The sequence below is a fragment of the Channa argus genome, chromosome 11 (genome assembly GCF_033026475.1).
Source record: "Channa argus isolate prfri chromosome 11, Channa argus male v1.0, whole genome shotgun sequence".
In the NCBI taxonomy this organism is placed as follows: domain Eukaryota; kingdom Metazoa; phylum Chordata; class Actinopteri; order Anabantiformes; family Channidae; genus Channa; species Channa argus.
This window is the reverse complement of record NC_090207.1, coordinates 20,299,258-20,316,118: the sequence shown is the minus strand read 5'-3', so window position 1 is coordinate 20,316,118 and position 16,861 is coordinate 20,299,258. Positions and strand designations below refer to the sequence as shown.

Here is a 16,861-nt window from a genome sequence, read left to right as displayed (position 1 = left end):
CCAGTTAATGACAACAGTGGAGTTGTTGTGTCTCTTTTATTATGAATAATGAATGAACAGAGATCCCGTGTTTATCCCATAATTACACTTTACCTTAAATTACATGACATCATTAATTTCAAATACAAAACTTTAAATATATTAACAAAGACCACCATGCGTACAATAAGAATCTGGTTCAAAGTGCTCTGCAGCATTTTTTTGTCACCTGGTTTCTTAAAAGACAGGGAATATCACCACTTTTACATCGTAAATATATATAATTGTTTAATTCCCTGTTCTCTATTGCTAAAGTTCCTGAGAAACCTCACAGTACATCAGTGCAGAGTGTCCACCAGCTGCCTATAGATTTTTCTCTCCTGATTCAGGCCATGATGTTCTTCTACATAGAGTTTTCCATTCCTCACAACTCCCTTTCTCAGCTCGGGATCTGACAACAGTCTCTGTGATTGATGCACAAATTCCTGGCAGGGATAAAAGCAAAACAAGCTGGTTTACTGCCAAATGACACTTGAAGCTCGTCACTGAAGTTGCCTGAAGATATGTTTTTTTTTTAACATAAAAGATCATCCAAAGCATGAGAGAACACTGACAAAAGCCTGCCTGCAGATTAGTAAATACTTAACGTGTCAATGCGAAAGATATTAAGAAGAGATATTTGTAGGTCTAGATCTTAATATAGCTATTCAGCAGACCTATACACTTTATCCTATCAGGTGCCACCTCTCATTTGCTTATGAAGTAAGTGCTATAGTTAAACAATACTACCCAACCATCTGTCTCAGGGACATGGGGGGATTAGATAATTAAAAAGTGAGTAATGGTGCTATCCCTGAGCATTGACTGATACATGGTGTTTCCACACAGCATCCTGAATGTCGAGCAACTCTACATTAAGCCATTCTGCTGGGCCAGCAGACTGAGGGAAGCCTCTAACAAAATGAAGAGGAAGGGCCTTAAAGTCTTCCTACAACATGGCAGCCAACATTTGCTGCAGCAGAGAGCCAACGGGCACATAGTTTTAGCCACTGCCAGTCAGCAGGCCACTTCACTTTACTTCACTTCATTCAAGTGATGTGATTATGTCTGGAGAGGCACTTGGTAGGAAACAGCTCTTCCGTATGCCCATACGAGAGCTATAAATCCTCAGCAAAAGGATTAAAGCTCAACTTACGAGCAGCCTGCTTATAATCACTTCACTCTTCGTGCAAATTATAGAGCCAGACAGGAAAGGACATTTTATTCTTTAAAGCTTTCAAGTGCTTGTGTTTGTTTCCTTTGACACATTGCTTTCCGTTACTCCTTGTGTAATTACTCCGAAGGCTTAAAGGACTGGAAGATGTCAGTCAGGAACAGAGGAGGATTTTATATTGTACAAATAAGTATTGCGTGTGAGTCAATGCAAGGAATCTTTTCACTGACAGAGTAGCACTCATTGCCCAGCAGTCCTGGCTAAAGTTGTTTGCTGATCCAGCCCAAGTTGCCACATCCATCTGTGAGAGCTTCCTCCTGGCAACTCGGCTGAGCACACGTGACCCCCCCGGAGAGAACTTATCTCTGCTGTTACAACAACATCACACTTGAGCACAGTGTCTTGAAAGGATCCTGACCAAGCCCTCTGTTAACCAGCTTTAACCTATGTTATTCTCTTTTTAAATCAAACCTCATTAAATAGCAAAATGAAGAGTTCTTATGGAAGCTCCCCATCTTACACTTACCTGCCTGCTGCTGTGTGTTGCATCACCATGTGGTAATGTGGGATCTTTGCTCTGTCCCTGAAGGCTACACTCTCTGATTCTAATATAAGCACCTGATGACACATCAGCTCCTTTTGTTATATTTTACCTGCTTAGATTAAAGATAAGATTTTAAAGTATAAAGTTTTAAATAAATGATGTAAACTTGGAGTTTTCCTGCATAAAACTGTGAGACTAAGATAAAAACATGACAGGCAAAGGACTGTGCTTCAGTGCTACTTATTAGCAGGAAGTACTTTTCAAGTCAAGAGAGGAGACAGGATTCGCAGATGAGGTGGCTGAAGTACATTTCTTACTTTCTGTATGCAGTTTGTGTTACAGCTTAGCAGGGCTTAACACATGTGACATGTAACAATGTATAGTATATACCTGAGGAGATGAGTACAGCAGACCAGTGAACTCATGCTGCACCACAGCTGCGTTTCCTGGAATGTTCCTGGCCAACACAGGAACCTCAAGATCCATCGCCTGTTGAAGCAGAAAGTTGAAACAATTATAAGTTAGAGTGAGAGGTACAAAATCAGACAAAACTTTATGACTTACTCATTAATAAATGATGTCATTACTATAAAATAAGAACCTACTATGTAGTGCAGATATACGGCTTTGCAATATTTCAGTTCAATTGCAGACTTACAATTACATGTATTAATCTGTGTCAGCTACTAAATTTATGAAGATGTTTAGTGATACATGCCAACTGATAAAGACTCCTGTACACAAATTTCTCAGACTTTAAATGGCAAATACAAATATTAAAAATAAATCAAATTCAAATTCAGAGCCACAAAAACATATTTCTCAGAAGAATTTCTGAAGCCAGTGCATGCTCTCATCCGATTACCCATGAGCCCTGAAGATGTTTACCTCCAAGATGGCTGCTGACATGCCCTCTGAGATGGAGCTGTTGACCACAGCGAAGCACCTTTTCATGGCAGCATGAAGCTCCTGCTGGCTCCTCTCCTGGGCCAAGAAGACCCCTGCTGTTCTGCAGAAGCAGTGGCAAAGCTCAGTTCTGTATGACTCACGGCTCACAGAGGCATGAATGATGCTGAACAGCAGTGACAAGCTCAGGGCAAGAAACACGGCTGCGCTATGTGTGACATAAAAAGGGTGTCCAGGTAAAGTCCTAACCAGAGAGGGCAGCTTGCTGCCACACAGATCTTTGTTGTGGTGATTGCCTTTGGCAAAAAACTGAACGATCAGCTTAGATTTGAAAGTGGAAAGTGAGATTTAAAAAAAAAAGAAAAAAAAAAAAGGGAATTTTGGCACTGGCCTCAGATTTGAATTCGCTTCACATTATATTAACATGGGTTAAGAGGAACCAATATACACAGTCTTCACCGAAGCAAGATCGTGGAAAGTCATGGATCTCAAATTTATGAGTGTTTTTAATAAAGAAAAAAAAACTATTTACCTTTTAACAACAGCTTCCACTTTCACTGTTATCACAGGATCCATCTGAAAGACACCAAGATTTCAAGTAAACCCCCTTATCTGAAAGTAAAAGACTGTTTGCATTTTACATGCACGATGTATCCTTGCATCCTTACATGCAAGGATGCCAAGCATCACTTAATCAGTAGCATAAAATAAACAATGACACAATTAATTTCTATCATGAGTAAAAAATCCTGCATTTTCAGAGATTGGGGTCAGGGTGGGGTGGGTGGCCAATCTGATTAATTGCAATGTGGGATTTGCGTGCATTAGCCTGCCTACAGAAAAGTCAAAGCATAGCAATTTAGGTCAAAGATGCTGCCAAGCAAGCTGCTACTTCCTTTTTTCATTTAACAGCTCATGGTATTTCTATGTGCATTAAATTCAAAGAATATAAACTGACAACATTTCTGTATTCTAGTGTAATCTGGGATTTAGCAGACATTGTAAAACCAGCAGGGGACAGATCATTATAAAGGCTGTATTAACAAACACAAATGATTTAAGCACATATTCTGTACCGTGCCACTGTGAATATACAGACATTGGAACGCCTGTGACCACATGACCATTCAGAAGGCAGACTCTAGATTAATGTTTTCTTCAAAGTGAATCTGCTACACCTTTCCCATTTTGACATAATGATTATGTCCTCTTGTGCTCTGCCACATTTTCTTTTTAAGCATCAAATGTGTCAAAAGCCTTTCTATGAATTCCGCAAATATATTTTCTTATACCACAGAAAATGAAGCACATTGTGGTTTTTAATAAAACCCATTTACAGAGGAGTCACATGTGACTGCGGACAAACTGACCTGAATTTTCTTTTTAATAACAGATGTTGTGCAGTCACATAATATGTACTATTATTCATATGAAGTAACTATGGACGTACCACATTAGGACAGCTTGAGCAATTAATGTCTCATTCTAAATTCTGTTTCAATAGTTAAAATTTACTCTTATTTTATTAAATCTAAACCAACTAACCAACAAGTGGAACCAAACAATTGTTAAGGTGGAATCTGATGATCAAACACATACATGTTTATTATATTAACTATATTTGAAGTTTTATTTGTCAAACAAACCCTTCCACTCTTGTGTCGAGATGAATCACACATCTTCGCTTCCACTGAGCCATTTCATCAAACAACAACAAAGCATAGCGGAGAAAGAAGCAGCAGTAAAGCAGTGTATATGCCCCTGGCCATGTCTAATTGAGTTGTTTTTGAGCAAACCTAAAGGAGAACATACCTTTTTTGCCTGACACCACCGTTCGAAACAAAGAACAGACACTAAAATACTGTACACTGATGTCAAATGAAACCAAGTCAGGGGGAAGAGAAGTGAAGACAAACATAGAGACAAATCAATGAGAGAGATTGGAAATGAATGAGCACCGAGGCTGCTGCAGTTGGCTGGGATATGATTTCTATGTGCAGCAATAAGACAACAGAAATTTTAACATAAAAGTGCAATCAGTATAAAAACACTTTTACAGTTAATGTGTAAAAACGCCTCTATTTTGACTCTCTGGCTGACAGGCTGATTTATGATTTATATATTATAACTGCCTGCAAGCCATAAGTGTTTAATTGCTTTTTTCAAATTATCTGACACTCAGCCTGCGTTTGAGCAGTTACTGTCTTCAGGGATGATACATGGGACAAAAGCACGATGGTGTGCGACAAGGCTACTAACTGCTTTGGCTATAATTTATACCAGCACATGTCCAGATATATGCTTATCCATGTGTATTAAAATGAGGCAGCTGTATGCAGGTCACTAGTCAAAGGAGAGTGCTAATCTGGAGAAGGTAATGCGTCAGTATTTCAAGCCAAGGTGCTTTCAAGAAATTGTGCTGTAGTGCGACTTCAGCCACTAAACAAAAAGTTAAAAGGACCATTACTGCTGTATCTTGCCCTACATGCAGAAGTTCTGCGATTTCCTCCCAGGACTGACAGTTAATTCCTGTTAAACAGCTAAAGTCAGTATCACTGCTATATCCAATTAGAGGCTGCTTAAATTCCCAGGGGGAGGTTTCGAGGTAATTCCTACCGTACGGAATCATAGAGCAGAGGAGGGCACGTGACAAGCTTGTAAACCATCCTGACATACTGTATAATGTCTGTGTACTTACCTTTGGTCCAATAATGACCAACACATTTCGAGGATTCTCACAATGCCACTCTAAAAAGATATAAAATAAAGATGGCAATGTAAAAAAATCTTTTTGGAGAGAAAACAAATAAGAAAGAAACAGCAGCAGCTTTCTCAGAAACAGCAAATCTAGTTTTAATGGAATTCTTGAAGAATCTGTATATTTGCTTCACATGTTTGTGTTGTTAACCATATAATTGACACAAATTTTATCTTTCTAAAACATCAGTATAGAATTTGACGCCCTCTAGTGCTGTTTTATTACCATAACTGTGTTCTATAAAAATCTCAAAATAAATAAGGCTTTAAAAAAAATAATAGCCCTTGATATTGCTCATCAGTGTTCTCACAGCTGAATTTATTGTAAGAGACATACAAGGCAGCAAACATAAAAAAGAAACACCATGGCAAGGCCAGAGGACAAATATAAGCCGTCAGCAGAATGTTGTTGTACTTTCAGATACATTTTCAATTAGCTGAAGCTGAACCAAAAAGATAGAACAGTATTCCTAATTAATGAGGATGCTGCCATCGTCTTTGTCACAGACTGCTATAGAAATATGGCCAGAATGCTCTGTAATCCAGATAGATGAAGACGTGCCAACAGGCATCGTCCCCTCTTTTAACAGGCCTTATTGCTGTATTAAATCACATATATATTTTCATGAAATAATTCTATTATACCTGAAAACACGTCCACCAGATAGAGGGGATCCTTGACTCTTCTGAGGCCACAGACCAACAGAAAGACACGCAGCTCATCCACATGCTCCCAACTTACACCTGGAGAGATGCCAAACACACAGACAGTGACACAATATCAAAACACTGCATAATGAACATCCCAAGTACATCGGCAGATAATGAAAGCAATACATCACCCAAGGTCATGAGGAAAATAAGACAGCAGTGACTAATGTACTCACAATTCTCTGATCAGAGTTGTACCAGTTCCCTGTTGCTCAGCAGGGAAACAGTCTGCTGAAAACACTGGAAGGTTGCAGCCTAATTAATGTGTAATACAGCAACAAGTACAGAGCCAGAGCATTTGGGTGACAATTTGACTGAACAGCTCTATATTAAAAACGAGCTAACCAACATCATACTAACAGAATGAAACGTTGTTGAGAACTGTGCAGGACCGAGCGAGCAGGCAAAAGGAAACAGGTGATTTTTAAGAAAAAAGGGTTTTAATTTACTTCATAAATATTAAATCACAAAATATTGGGAGCATAAAAGTGGTCAACAAAACCAAACTGGACTGAATATAACAATATGTAATGGCTGATCAGAACATTAAAGACAAACCTCATAATTAACTATACAGAACAAAATATAACAAGAAACCTACTGAATGCAAATAATTAGATATTATCCAAAACAACTATATTAAATAACTAGATAGCTAAACAACCCAAAATCCTAAAACAGAAGTTACAATCCCTCCCTTAAGGTAGCAGGCTCTTGGTATGGTCCAATTGATAACTTCCTGTATTTAGATGTTCTGATTCCTGGGGTGCATCCTTTTGCTCAGCTGAACAAGAAGACCCTCCAGCAGCCGAAGCCCACAGCAACTCCACCTGCACTGCTAACTGAATTATGATTAACTCAAGCAAAAGTAATTAAAGTATGACTGTACAGAAATTAATTACATGTGCGCGCTACAAATAGAAACTAATGTACTGACACCTTAACAAATAAACTGAATGTACAAAAAATTCCTTTAATATTCTGTACAATGAAATGTGTTCAATGTACTAAATTACTAAATGTAAATCAAAGAAAGCAAAATCTGTTGTGCAGGTGGGTGGGTTACCGACATTTAACAGGACTGTGTGGCAGCAGGGGCGGCCATCACAAGAACCTTGCTTCAATTGAGAGTCAGGGCCGCTAATTCGGCTCTTTCCCCAGATCATCCAACTCTGAGGATCAACCAGAGATTAGCCAGAAACTGGCGGACATACAACTATGTTCAATGCCAACCACTACAGTACTGCACCTGACCTTCTAAAGACAGACCAGAGCCGAATAACCTGGTCTGCGCTATTATGATGACGGCACACACTGGGCTGTCAGTCTCGGACTCTTCAACAATAAGCAGATCCTCTAATTAACTTTAAACAGGCAATTACTATACACTGTACATCCTCTAGAGTGTTCATATTGGAGCTGAACCAAATTACCTTTACAACTGCCTAATGGAGAGTGGGTTGAGCAGAGAGTCTATGTAATATTTAAAAAGTGCTCATTTCTGACAGTGAGTATCCACTACTTCAATGTGTCCTTCTGCAAAGGAGGGTAAAGCCTAAAGTAAATCAACAGCAAAACTACAGGGCAAGAGTCTATACTAGCAGGTCTATGGGACTGTGGGATAGTATTTATATCAAAACACCACTTTGCGATAAATACTCATTTAAGCATGCTAACAAAATGATAATATGCTGATATAGCAATATAGACAATATAGCAGGTATGTTAAAGAAATAACTGAAAATTCACGACCATTTATCATGTGGCGAATTCCTGTAGCAAAATTCATCCAATTAAATCCACATCCAATTAAATATTTCAGCCAAAGTGATGGACCAATTGTTGGAAACAAACAACAGTTACTGTAAGAAAAAATGGTTTAAATTAATAATCCCCAGTAGTTAAGGCTTTATGTAAATAGGAAATTTAGTTGTTACATCACTTTCAAAGCCCAACTACAACATGTGGGGGAATAAAATAATTTTTCATTTTGTCATATGGTTAAATAATTAGCAAACAGGCAAAAGAAATGGGCTTATTGAAGAGGTCATAAACAGAACAAGATGACACAGGGTGTGTCATGTTTAGATCACATGGGCACTTTGTCGTTATAAGGCCCAAAAGAATGTAGCGGACAGTGGGTCCTGGGGTCACAAGATCTACAAGAAGGTGCAATAAAAGGATTTAATTGCTGCACAACTGATATTTACAGTCCCTAAAAAGGGACAAGAATAGTGACTGTCAACTACGTGCACCTGGTTTTGTGAGGGGGGCTCCTTTCTTAGGTTTGAGTATAAATAGAAGGGGTTTGAGAGATACAAGTCAGAAGACACCCACATGGGTTCCTCTCCATGTCTGAAACTGAGATGGTTCATCACGCCGAGTTCTTTCTTTAATTCTTCCAAGATCTAGTAACAGTTGACTAGGGAAGAGGGAAAATTTCTATCACAAACGCCAGAGGAAAACTATTGTATTCAAGCTTAAATCAAGGTTGGTTTAAAGGCCGTACTCCCAAATCAACTGAGGAAAATTACAATAGGTGAACACAAGCAAGTAAATACAAAGGGTATTTTACCATCACGGGTTTTATGATCTATCTGAAAATTTATTTTATATCTGGATTTTTATGCTCGGGAGTGACCTGAAAGAAAACATAAATGGATAAATATAAATGCTAGCGGTGGTTTCTCTGGCATCACTGGCTAAACCAACATTTAAGTGATAAAGGTATAAAAACAGCTCAGATTAGAGGTACTTCGTGACAAACATAAACAAACAATTTCAAATATAATACAACAGACAGACACAAGCACATGCTTAAAGCATAGTGACAGTTGTGTGAAATCCCCTGCTGCCAGATAAGTCCAGATCAGGAGGCTGAGGCAGCTCTTTTAATACTATTAAAGAGCATCTTAAAACAACAGCATGAAGTCTGGGCAATGACCCTGATCCTAGCAACCGATGGTCAAAAAAGCACTTCATCTGCGGGATGGATTGAACTTCCTCGCATTGATTGGTGGGATGAGAAGGCACATCAGTCAAGGTCCACCCGTGTCACTACCTCAGAAGAAGATGCAGGAATATAATGGAAGATAGCTGGAAACTTACCAGAGCACAGACCTGTCAGAATAAACAAGAATTTCAAAAGGAAAAAACAACTCTTTGGATCTAAGACACAATTCATCTTTCCTCAGGGGAGAAAAACAAATTGTACAAATCATCTGCTGTGCCAGCAGCTATGTTTTCTCTTTCTCCCGTTGCAGTTCTTTGGGTTATATGCAAAACACATTTTTGTTCATTTTGCTTTTGATTTCAGAAGGGCATTCTAAACAATCCCCTAATGCTTTAATCAGTATGTGTCTGCACACGCACACACACTTGTATATGTATGTGCATAGATGTGAGAGCAAAAATCTATTTGAACAGCTCCTATTCATCTGTTGAGTGGCACAGAGTGAAACCGAGTCTGCAAGGTGCATTTAAAATGACAACAATATTAAACAAAAACAACTAAGAAAATGACATGTACTGACAAAGTTACACAGGTGATACAAATTGAAACAATTAGGATTATGTCTCAGTTTTAAAAAAGTTTGATCAATCCTGCCTAAACTGCAAGTGTATGCCTCAAATGTAAGAGGTTAAAATATGTTTAAATTCCTTTCCTTGTACACCTCAGACCTTCGCAACTGTTTCAGTCACTTCATTTTACGCTGCTTAAATATTATAACATAATAGTGTATAGCCCCAGCTAAGAAAAAGTACAAAAATTAGAGGGGGGTTTATGCTTCGAGGAAGCATTTCTAGGCAAAACAATAGACAAGCTAGACAAACAGCAATAGTAGCAATTGCCTAAAATTAACTGCGAGCTGTTCTTTGTATTGAATTCTGTTGCCATCTGCACAACAGGCAAACTACTGATTTGAGATTAAATACATAAATAAATAAATAACTCGCTTTCTTTAAATAGCAGAGAAAAACAACCGAAACAGATCACAAGAACAGAGTATGAGTAATTGACCTAGAACTCTAGGGTGAGTCAAGTAAAGGAAAATATGCTGCTATGAAATATTTTTAGCCAGAAAATTACACTGCGTGATCTACAGCTATGTCAGTGATGGTCAAATTTGACCTTTTTATTGTATATTGACCCATGAACCTTATGACAATGCTCCATGATCCAACACTATAAGATAATAACAGGCAATTAACCTTTCCCAATCCATTTCCATCAATTTATCAATTAATATGGCTAATACAGCGAAAGCCCTGTGAAATTTATTTAATATTAATTATCCGAGGACCAATTACCTGGACAAGGTATGAACACACCTCCTGCATGCTTTCGACTACCACTCAGGGATTCAAATCATCACTGTTCATTTCATATTGCTCATGTATCTCTTTAACACCGGCATGGGCCACAGACACATATCATGTGGCTTTTGTGGACTGACTGGACGGACTTCTGTATCCTCATGCTGAAGTCAGTGCCTTTGAAGGGTAAATAGCCCCCAAAGTAGACACAGGTATAGACAGTATAGTTATGTGTCTTAGGAGGGTTGCTTTGCCTCTTTTACATTCAGCAGTGGAGGTCTTTTTAATACAGTTACACTGTGTCACTGCAACATAGGGTTATACAGAATACATTTAACCCCAACACTAAAACCAGCATATAACTTCACTAAACAAGCCTATATATGATACACTCAAGATTCTGCTATTTAGAAATGATTCATTTATGTCACACTAAATGGAGAGATGAGAAAGCAACTCAATATGCAGCGAGAACTGAGAACCGAAAACACACACATGGGATAGTGCCCCCTGCTGTGCTGGAAGCGTGTGTGAAGACAAGAAGAGCATGAGAGCTGACAGGAGAGAATATAGTTTGCATCACGAGTCACTGCTGTCAAACTGCCTTGTTGTATTTGAGGAAATCTAAAGCATGAGTGAAGTCACTGAGATTTATTGGTATTAAAGGAAACAAATCAAGCCAGCAAGATTGAAAAGAATGACTTATAGGCAGCAGAATGACCCCCAAATACAAATGCTTAAAATGTTTTTTGAATTTTAATTTACCAATGTGACTGCAGAATTTGTTATTACAGTGAAGTCTCCGTGGGTTGCCTTAGCATCACATTCACTAGTCCCTAATACTTACAACTGCAAGTAAAATTCCAAAGCATGTGTTGTCTAATGTCATATTAACACCGTGGGAAAAAGACAGAAAGAAAGAAGTTTTTCTTACTGATGCATCCAACCCACATCCATAAAAAAATAACTCCAATTAACAGCTTTGAATGGAACACATGCAAAACCTGTGCATCTGTAAAACTTCTCTGAATCAGATTACAGTTCTTTTATCATATCTGAGGAAGCACAATTGAAGGTTCTGTTTCAAGTATAACAAATGAAGAATGGCTGTGGACAATTAGTATTTCTTGCACTGGTTGTGAGGTATGGTGACAAACGGCCCTGGGCTGGAGGGCTATTAATCAACAGTTCCTCTATACTCAACTGTGCTCTCTATAAGCACTAATGTACTTAAGATAGACATTATCTTGCAGTGTTCATTTTAAAGTCCATACTGTTTGTGGAAAGGATGATCTGAGTAGCTGAATATTTACTGAGCTGTTCAAACGGTATACGGAAGACTGCAGGAGAGAAGAGGAAAAGGCTGGATAAGTGGAATTCTAATGAACTCTGCACAGAGCAAATTTATGATATCTGATTGTTACGTTTTAGGTTAGAGGGGGATGTATGAATATTTTCCTCTTATACTCCCATTGGTGGCTCCAATGTACTGCATTAAATTAGTTAAAAATATGTGACACCCCTTTGTATAGCTGGTCAAAATTACACCAAAAACAAAATAAAAAACTTAACATGGGAGGTTACATTTTTAAAGTGCAGGTATTTCTCGTTTTGTTTTAATCAGACATACAGAACCTGTACCAGGAAATGTGGAAGAGCACACAACTATCATATTCTAGTTTCAAACAAAGCCTTAATAATGTGAGGAGGTGAACTTCATGCTATAGTGCCTGTATCACATCAACACTTGAATTTATGAAATTATGGTCAATGCACACAATTAATAAAACAAATACAAAGATAAACAAATAAAAAAATAAAAATTAGTTTGAATTTGGTACTTTGGATGATTCATAGCCTGCCCCTAAAATAGCTTTTAATATGAAATATTTTATGACAAAGGCTTGAAAAAAAGTACCTGAACTCCTCAAGAATTCAGTCCAGCAGAATTTCTCACTCACTTCTGTCTTGATACCTGTAAAATAAACACAAATAAAAAGGCAGAGTGCTCTCAATAATGCTTTTAAACTGAGGGTATCAATAAAATCGACAATGACATAAATGGAAAAAGTGGCTTTAATGATTACACAACAGTTTTTATGGCCATGGCCTTATGAGTTATAAGATGCCTCAGACTAAAGGCAGTAGTCACATCCTATATTTTTCATAACTTTTAGTTTTATTAAATTTATATTATAAGTTGATGTTTGCACTAAAATGCAGCAACATTTAACATGTAAAACAAAACAGATTAAATGTGATGGAGAAATGTCTTTGCGCAGTTCATGTTAAAAGGACTGTAGTGTGGTCACTACAGCAACGTACATGAAAAAATAGGTTCACTGGTCCAGGCTCAGCAATGCAGCTAGCTCTCCTCTAATCTATGAAGGTACGTGTTTGCTGAACAAGGCTGCTGGTGAGAAACAAGAATGATTTGGGTTGTCGTGCATGGGAGGAGGCCAATGGCAAGAGCAAATCAAACTCTGTACTGGAGACAGCGTGTTAATGAAGGAAAAAATGTCAGAGCTGATAATGTAATGTATCTAGCTTTAATAGTGAGGGAAGGAAGCACGTTATTAGGAAATTATATTCATCCTGCAGAGCTTACCTTGGGGTTGGACGACGATTTTACTTGTCTGGGGGACCTTCAGAGAAAAAACATTGCACAATTTTGGTAAAAACAAGTACCAGTGCATAAATGCTTACATGTTCAAAATCCATCATGAATTACCGGCAGTGTTTGTTACAAATGACATCAGATTAGTTTATTATTATCTGCACATCTTTCTGTGTATACCAGGCAACAGCAAATATCCAATTAATGCTCTTTGAGCTCCAAACATATTTAAACAAAATCCAAACTTTGAAATGGAGTAAGGAAAATAGTTGCAAAGATAATAGGGTGCTACAAAATAAATCAGAGGGACTGGAAAGGAAATTGACTGGATGTTATCACACTAGATCCATCCCTTATGTGTGTTTTCTGTCACAATAAAAACTGTGGTGATGCCTCTCAGTGCCTGTCCTGTCTGCCTGCTGTCAGCACTAAATGCCAGAGATAAAACATGCCACTCGCCTCAATCTGCACCCTACGGCTGGAATCTAATCTGAAAATAAAATATGGTAATATTAATTTAATGCGCAAACTATTACTGGACAAGGCAGGACGTTGTGTTTGTATACAGTAGTTAAAGTCCTGTTGTATTTTATGGAGATGTGAGGCTTTTGCTGTCTGATAATTTACCATAAATTCAAACAACAAACAGTATTTGCTTTTACTCTTGCTTTTTCATAATAGCTTTACAATACATGGGCCAACATTTGTTTTCATTAAAATATCACTTACTATGTAACAGTCTTGTTAGCACCTAGGTTTATGTGGGAGTTGGAAACATTATAGAAGGCAGTCATAAACATTATGGTGGACCAGCAATGAGGCACATACAGATATAGACATATAGATGTTCTAGTAAAACTTCAATCATATGCCATATGAGACATAATTGCATATGCAAGCACTAGCATATGTTAAGGCTAATGCAGTTGTTTTGTTGAAATACAAAATACTATAATCATACCAAAAACAGCTCTGCCTCTTCTTTCAGTTTGTCAGTGAATGCAACTGCAAACCTAAAAAAACAAAACAAAAAATATATCAGTTCATTATCACCCTTGTAAAAGCAATTCCGATGAACAAGAATTTTGATTGCTTTCATTGCTGACAGTAAGTTTTAACCTTTTGCACATAATGACAATTTTGACAACAAAGGAAAAAAAGTGGCAACAACAAAAGTCTTCAGGCTGGGAAGGAATATGTGAGAGCAGAAAAAACACTGGTGGTTTGAAGGCAAAGGATTTAAGGATGAAAACACAAAGAATACAAAGTAGAAAACAAAGGGAATGTGAACAAAAATAGTGGGTAGATATTAATTTGTATGTGTGTGAGCGTGCATTATTAAATGGGCCAGGAGGCTTAGAGTGGTGACTGAATTTCAGGATCAAGGTTTGCATGAAAAGGCACTACCAGCAGGAGGTGTGTGAATTCACATGTTTGAAGTCATGAGACCTGAATATCCCCAGTTCTCCCAGAGGGCAATTATCCCCTTTATATTTACAAGAGGGATGGAACATCTATTTAATTCATTCCACGACACTAGGGTCTGATGTCCAGACACAGGACAAAATATTGATTATGTGTATACATTAACATCTTAATGTTAAACTAGAACACACAGTCTCTAAAGCTGGTGTTTGGGCTAATTTCTTCATTACTCCAGGCACTTATAAAGATAAGGTCTTTCCCACCCACAGATAATTGGCACACTGATTAATTTAATACATGTTTAATTGTAAATTATTTAACATTAACTAATTTAATTCAAATTGTGCGCAACAAATCAAGAAACTGGTGAAAATGTGTTTAATATTGCGAGTTGTCATGCAATTCCTAGAGTCATAATTACAACCAAACTAAAAAGACGAATGCTACCCACTACATTAGGCTGAGTAAGCAGCAATTTATGGACATATTCATTCATTCATTCATGTAGACATACTAGTCAATTTCATTTATATCTGTAAAACACTGGTTAGTGTGTCCAAGACAACGAAAATCAGAGGTTAATGAAATAAGAGGCTCTCTTGATTTCATATGAACAATGTCAAATAAAAGGTGAAAGTAGTCACATTTACTTCCTGATTCCACCATAGGATGCTGACTTCTGCATCAAACCTCTATTAAAAGAAGCAAGCAAAATATGTTGTGATATGGCATGTGATGATTACTAGAACCTGATAATAGTGTACCTTACTGATTTATTATATGCTCACATACACATTATATTAAAGTTGCCAATATGTCTAAATATAATAAACTTCACTAAACCATCATCTTTACCTATGACATCAATAATACGATTGAACTTCTACACTGGTTCATTTCCTATTAACTAACAAAGAAAGTAGAGGGTTTTTTACAGTTGTCTACAGTGAATTAAAGCACCTATTTCCAGACATCTTTCTAGCAAAACATTCTAGAAAAAGGCATATAGTTCATAAGACGTGCTGAGCCAAGGAGTAAAATTCACATACTAAATCTGGAGACATTTGACACTGAACAGGTTAATATAGTTTGCAACAACATCACCTGGCTTTCAGCAGCACCTGCTCCATAACCACACGCTTCTGCTCAACTTTTACATCTTCATTTATGTCTGTTCCACCAAAGATGACGCCAAAGGGGAGTTGGATGTCTGGTGTAAAGGTTAAACATAAAACAGAAAGGTTTTAATTCTTTAGGGACAAGTAGATGTGAACCTGCAGACCTACAGCTATGCTGACAAACATGCATAAGTGACATATGTAGGAGTAGTCATCGATCACGTAACAGCAAGACATTTACCCAGGAGAAGTCTGCCTGCTCTAAAGAGATGAATGGCCAGTGCAGCATCATATGGAGGATTTTGAGCTACTAGGTTTGCCACCTCAGCAGGAGACTGGTATTCTGCTGCATCTCTGAGGTCACAAGTGTGTCCAGCTGATTCAATGTGGGACCTACAATAAATAAAACATGTGACTATATTACTTCTCAAGAATCATCAAATATTTTGTTGGCTCTTTGCTGCAGTCACCACTTTCTGCCAAGAGCTCCATCCTCCCTAGTTTCTTTAGATCTGACTCACCAAAGCTATTGTACAGTATGAGAGGCTGTTCACAACAGCAGCTTTAAATCTGGTTAACCCTGGATAACAGTTAAGTACACTGTTCCTGGCTAATGTAGGCTAAATAAAAACTAGCAACAGCTGCTGTAGCTAGCCACACTAAGCAACGATTACCTTATTCTCTTAGCTGTAGTTTGGTTCCCAGATCTGGGGCTGAGACAGGCAAGAAAGAGTAATTTCATATCTTCACTACAACGGTATGTTGAGCTGAAAAGATCATTTGTAAACAATACCGAAAACAAGCTGGAATAATGCAGCTCGCATTGTATGTGCTGTTTTAGTAGGCTAGCTAAAGCGGGCGTCTATCACGTTTCCTGAATTCATGCCTGCAAGTTACACGTAGCGCAACAACAAAGGTAACCTAACTCAGCGGATGGCAGTGAACTAACGCAACGCTTGCAATGTTTACATGTCCGTCTCTTATATGATCCCCTGAAAACACAGAGTGCTGTAATACTATACAGGCACTGTTTGCCAATTTTATTATTATGTTTCGAGACCATAATTTTAGACCGACTCGAAAAAGCAGCGACCCACATCATACCCTGTCTCCTGACATTGCTCAATGCCAGAATCAGCTCAAAAAGAACCTGCTCCACCACTTCCTCCTCCCGATGCAAAACGTCCGTGTAAAAGGCACAGACGTCTACATCACTTGGATAGGCTGTTGATGCTTTCCTCTAGGTGGCACATCGAGTACGTTTTATTTAGAGA

At 38.0% G+C, this 16,861-nt stretch overlaps 1 protein-coding gene across 8 annotated transcripts; it reads right to left on the bottom strand.

Annotated features, from left to right (window-relative positions):
- Positions 1-17: 17 nt before the first annotated feature.
- On the bottom strand, positions 18-16,821 carry glt1d1 (glycosyltransferase 1 domain containing 1). 8 transcript variants are annotated; one of them, XM_067520031.1, is made up of 13 exons: positions 16,692-16,821; positions 15,829-15,980; positions 15,574-15,679; positions 15,120-15,161; positions 14,006-14,057; positions 13,036-13,072; positions 12,346-12,402; positions 6,045-6,143; positions 5,341-5,390; positions 3,175-3,218; positions 2,625-2,850; positions 2,127-2,225; positions 18-464 (listed from the first exon to the last, which is right to left on the bottom strand). In XM_067520031.1, the coding sequence occupies exons 3-13, from the start codon at positions 15,597-15,599 to the stop codon at positions 318-320; spliced, it is 879 nt and encodes a 292-aa protein (XP_067376132.1). In that variant the 5' UTR covers positions 15,600-15,679; positions 15,829-15,980; positions 16,692-16,821; the 3' UTR covers positions 18-317. The 8 variants fall into 8 exon arrangements, with proteins under 8 accessions (XP_067376132.1, XP_067376129.1, XP_067376128.1 ...); XM_067520028.1 differs by lacking the exon at positions 16,692-16,821 and adding an exon at positions 16,514-16,685 and having other exon boundaries at positions 2,625-2,745; XM_067520027.1 differs by lacking the exon at positions 16,692-16,821 and adding an exon at positions 16,262-16,636.
- Positions 16,822-16,861: the final 40 nt, after the last annotated feature.

Excerpts from the sequence above, each read along its gene's own strand:
- glt1d1 (XM_067520026.1), bottom strand. The coding sequence starts at position 16,650 with ATGGTCTCGAAACATAATAATAAAATTGGCAAACAGTGCCTGTATAGT. Across the intron at positions 12,403-13,035 it reads AATCGTCGTCCAACCCCAAG|GTATCAAGACAGAAGTGAGT; the intron begins GTAAGCTCTGCA and ends TTTATTTTACAG. Across the intron at positions 2,226-2,624 it reads TGTCAGCAGCCATCTTGGAG|GCGATGGATCTTGAGGTTCC; the intron begins GTAAACATCTTC and ends CTGCTTCAACAG.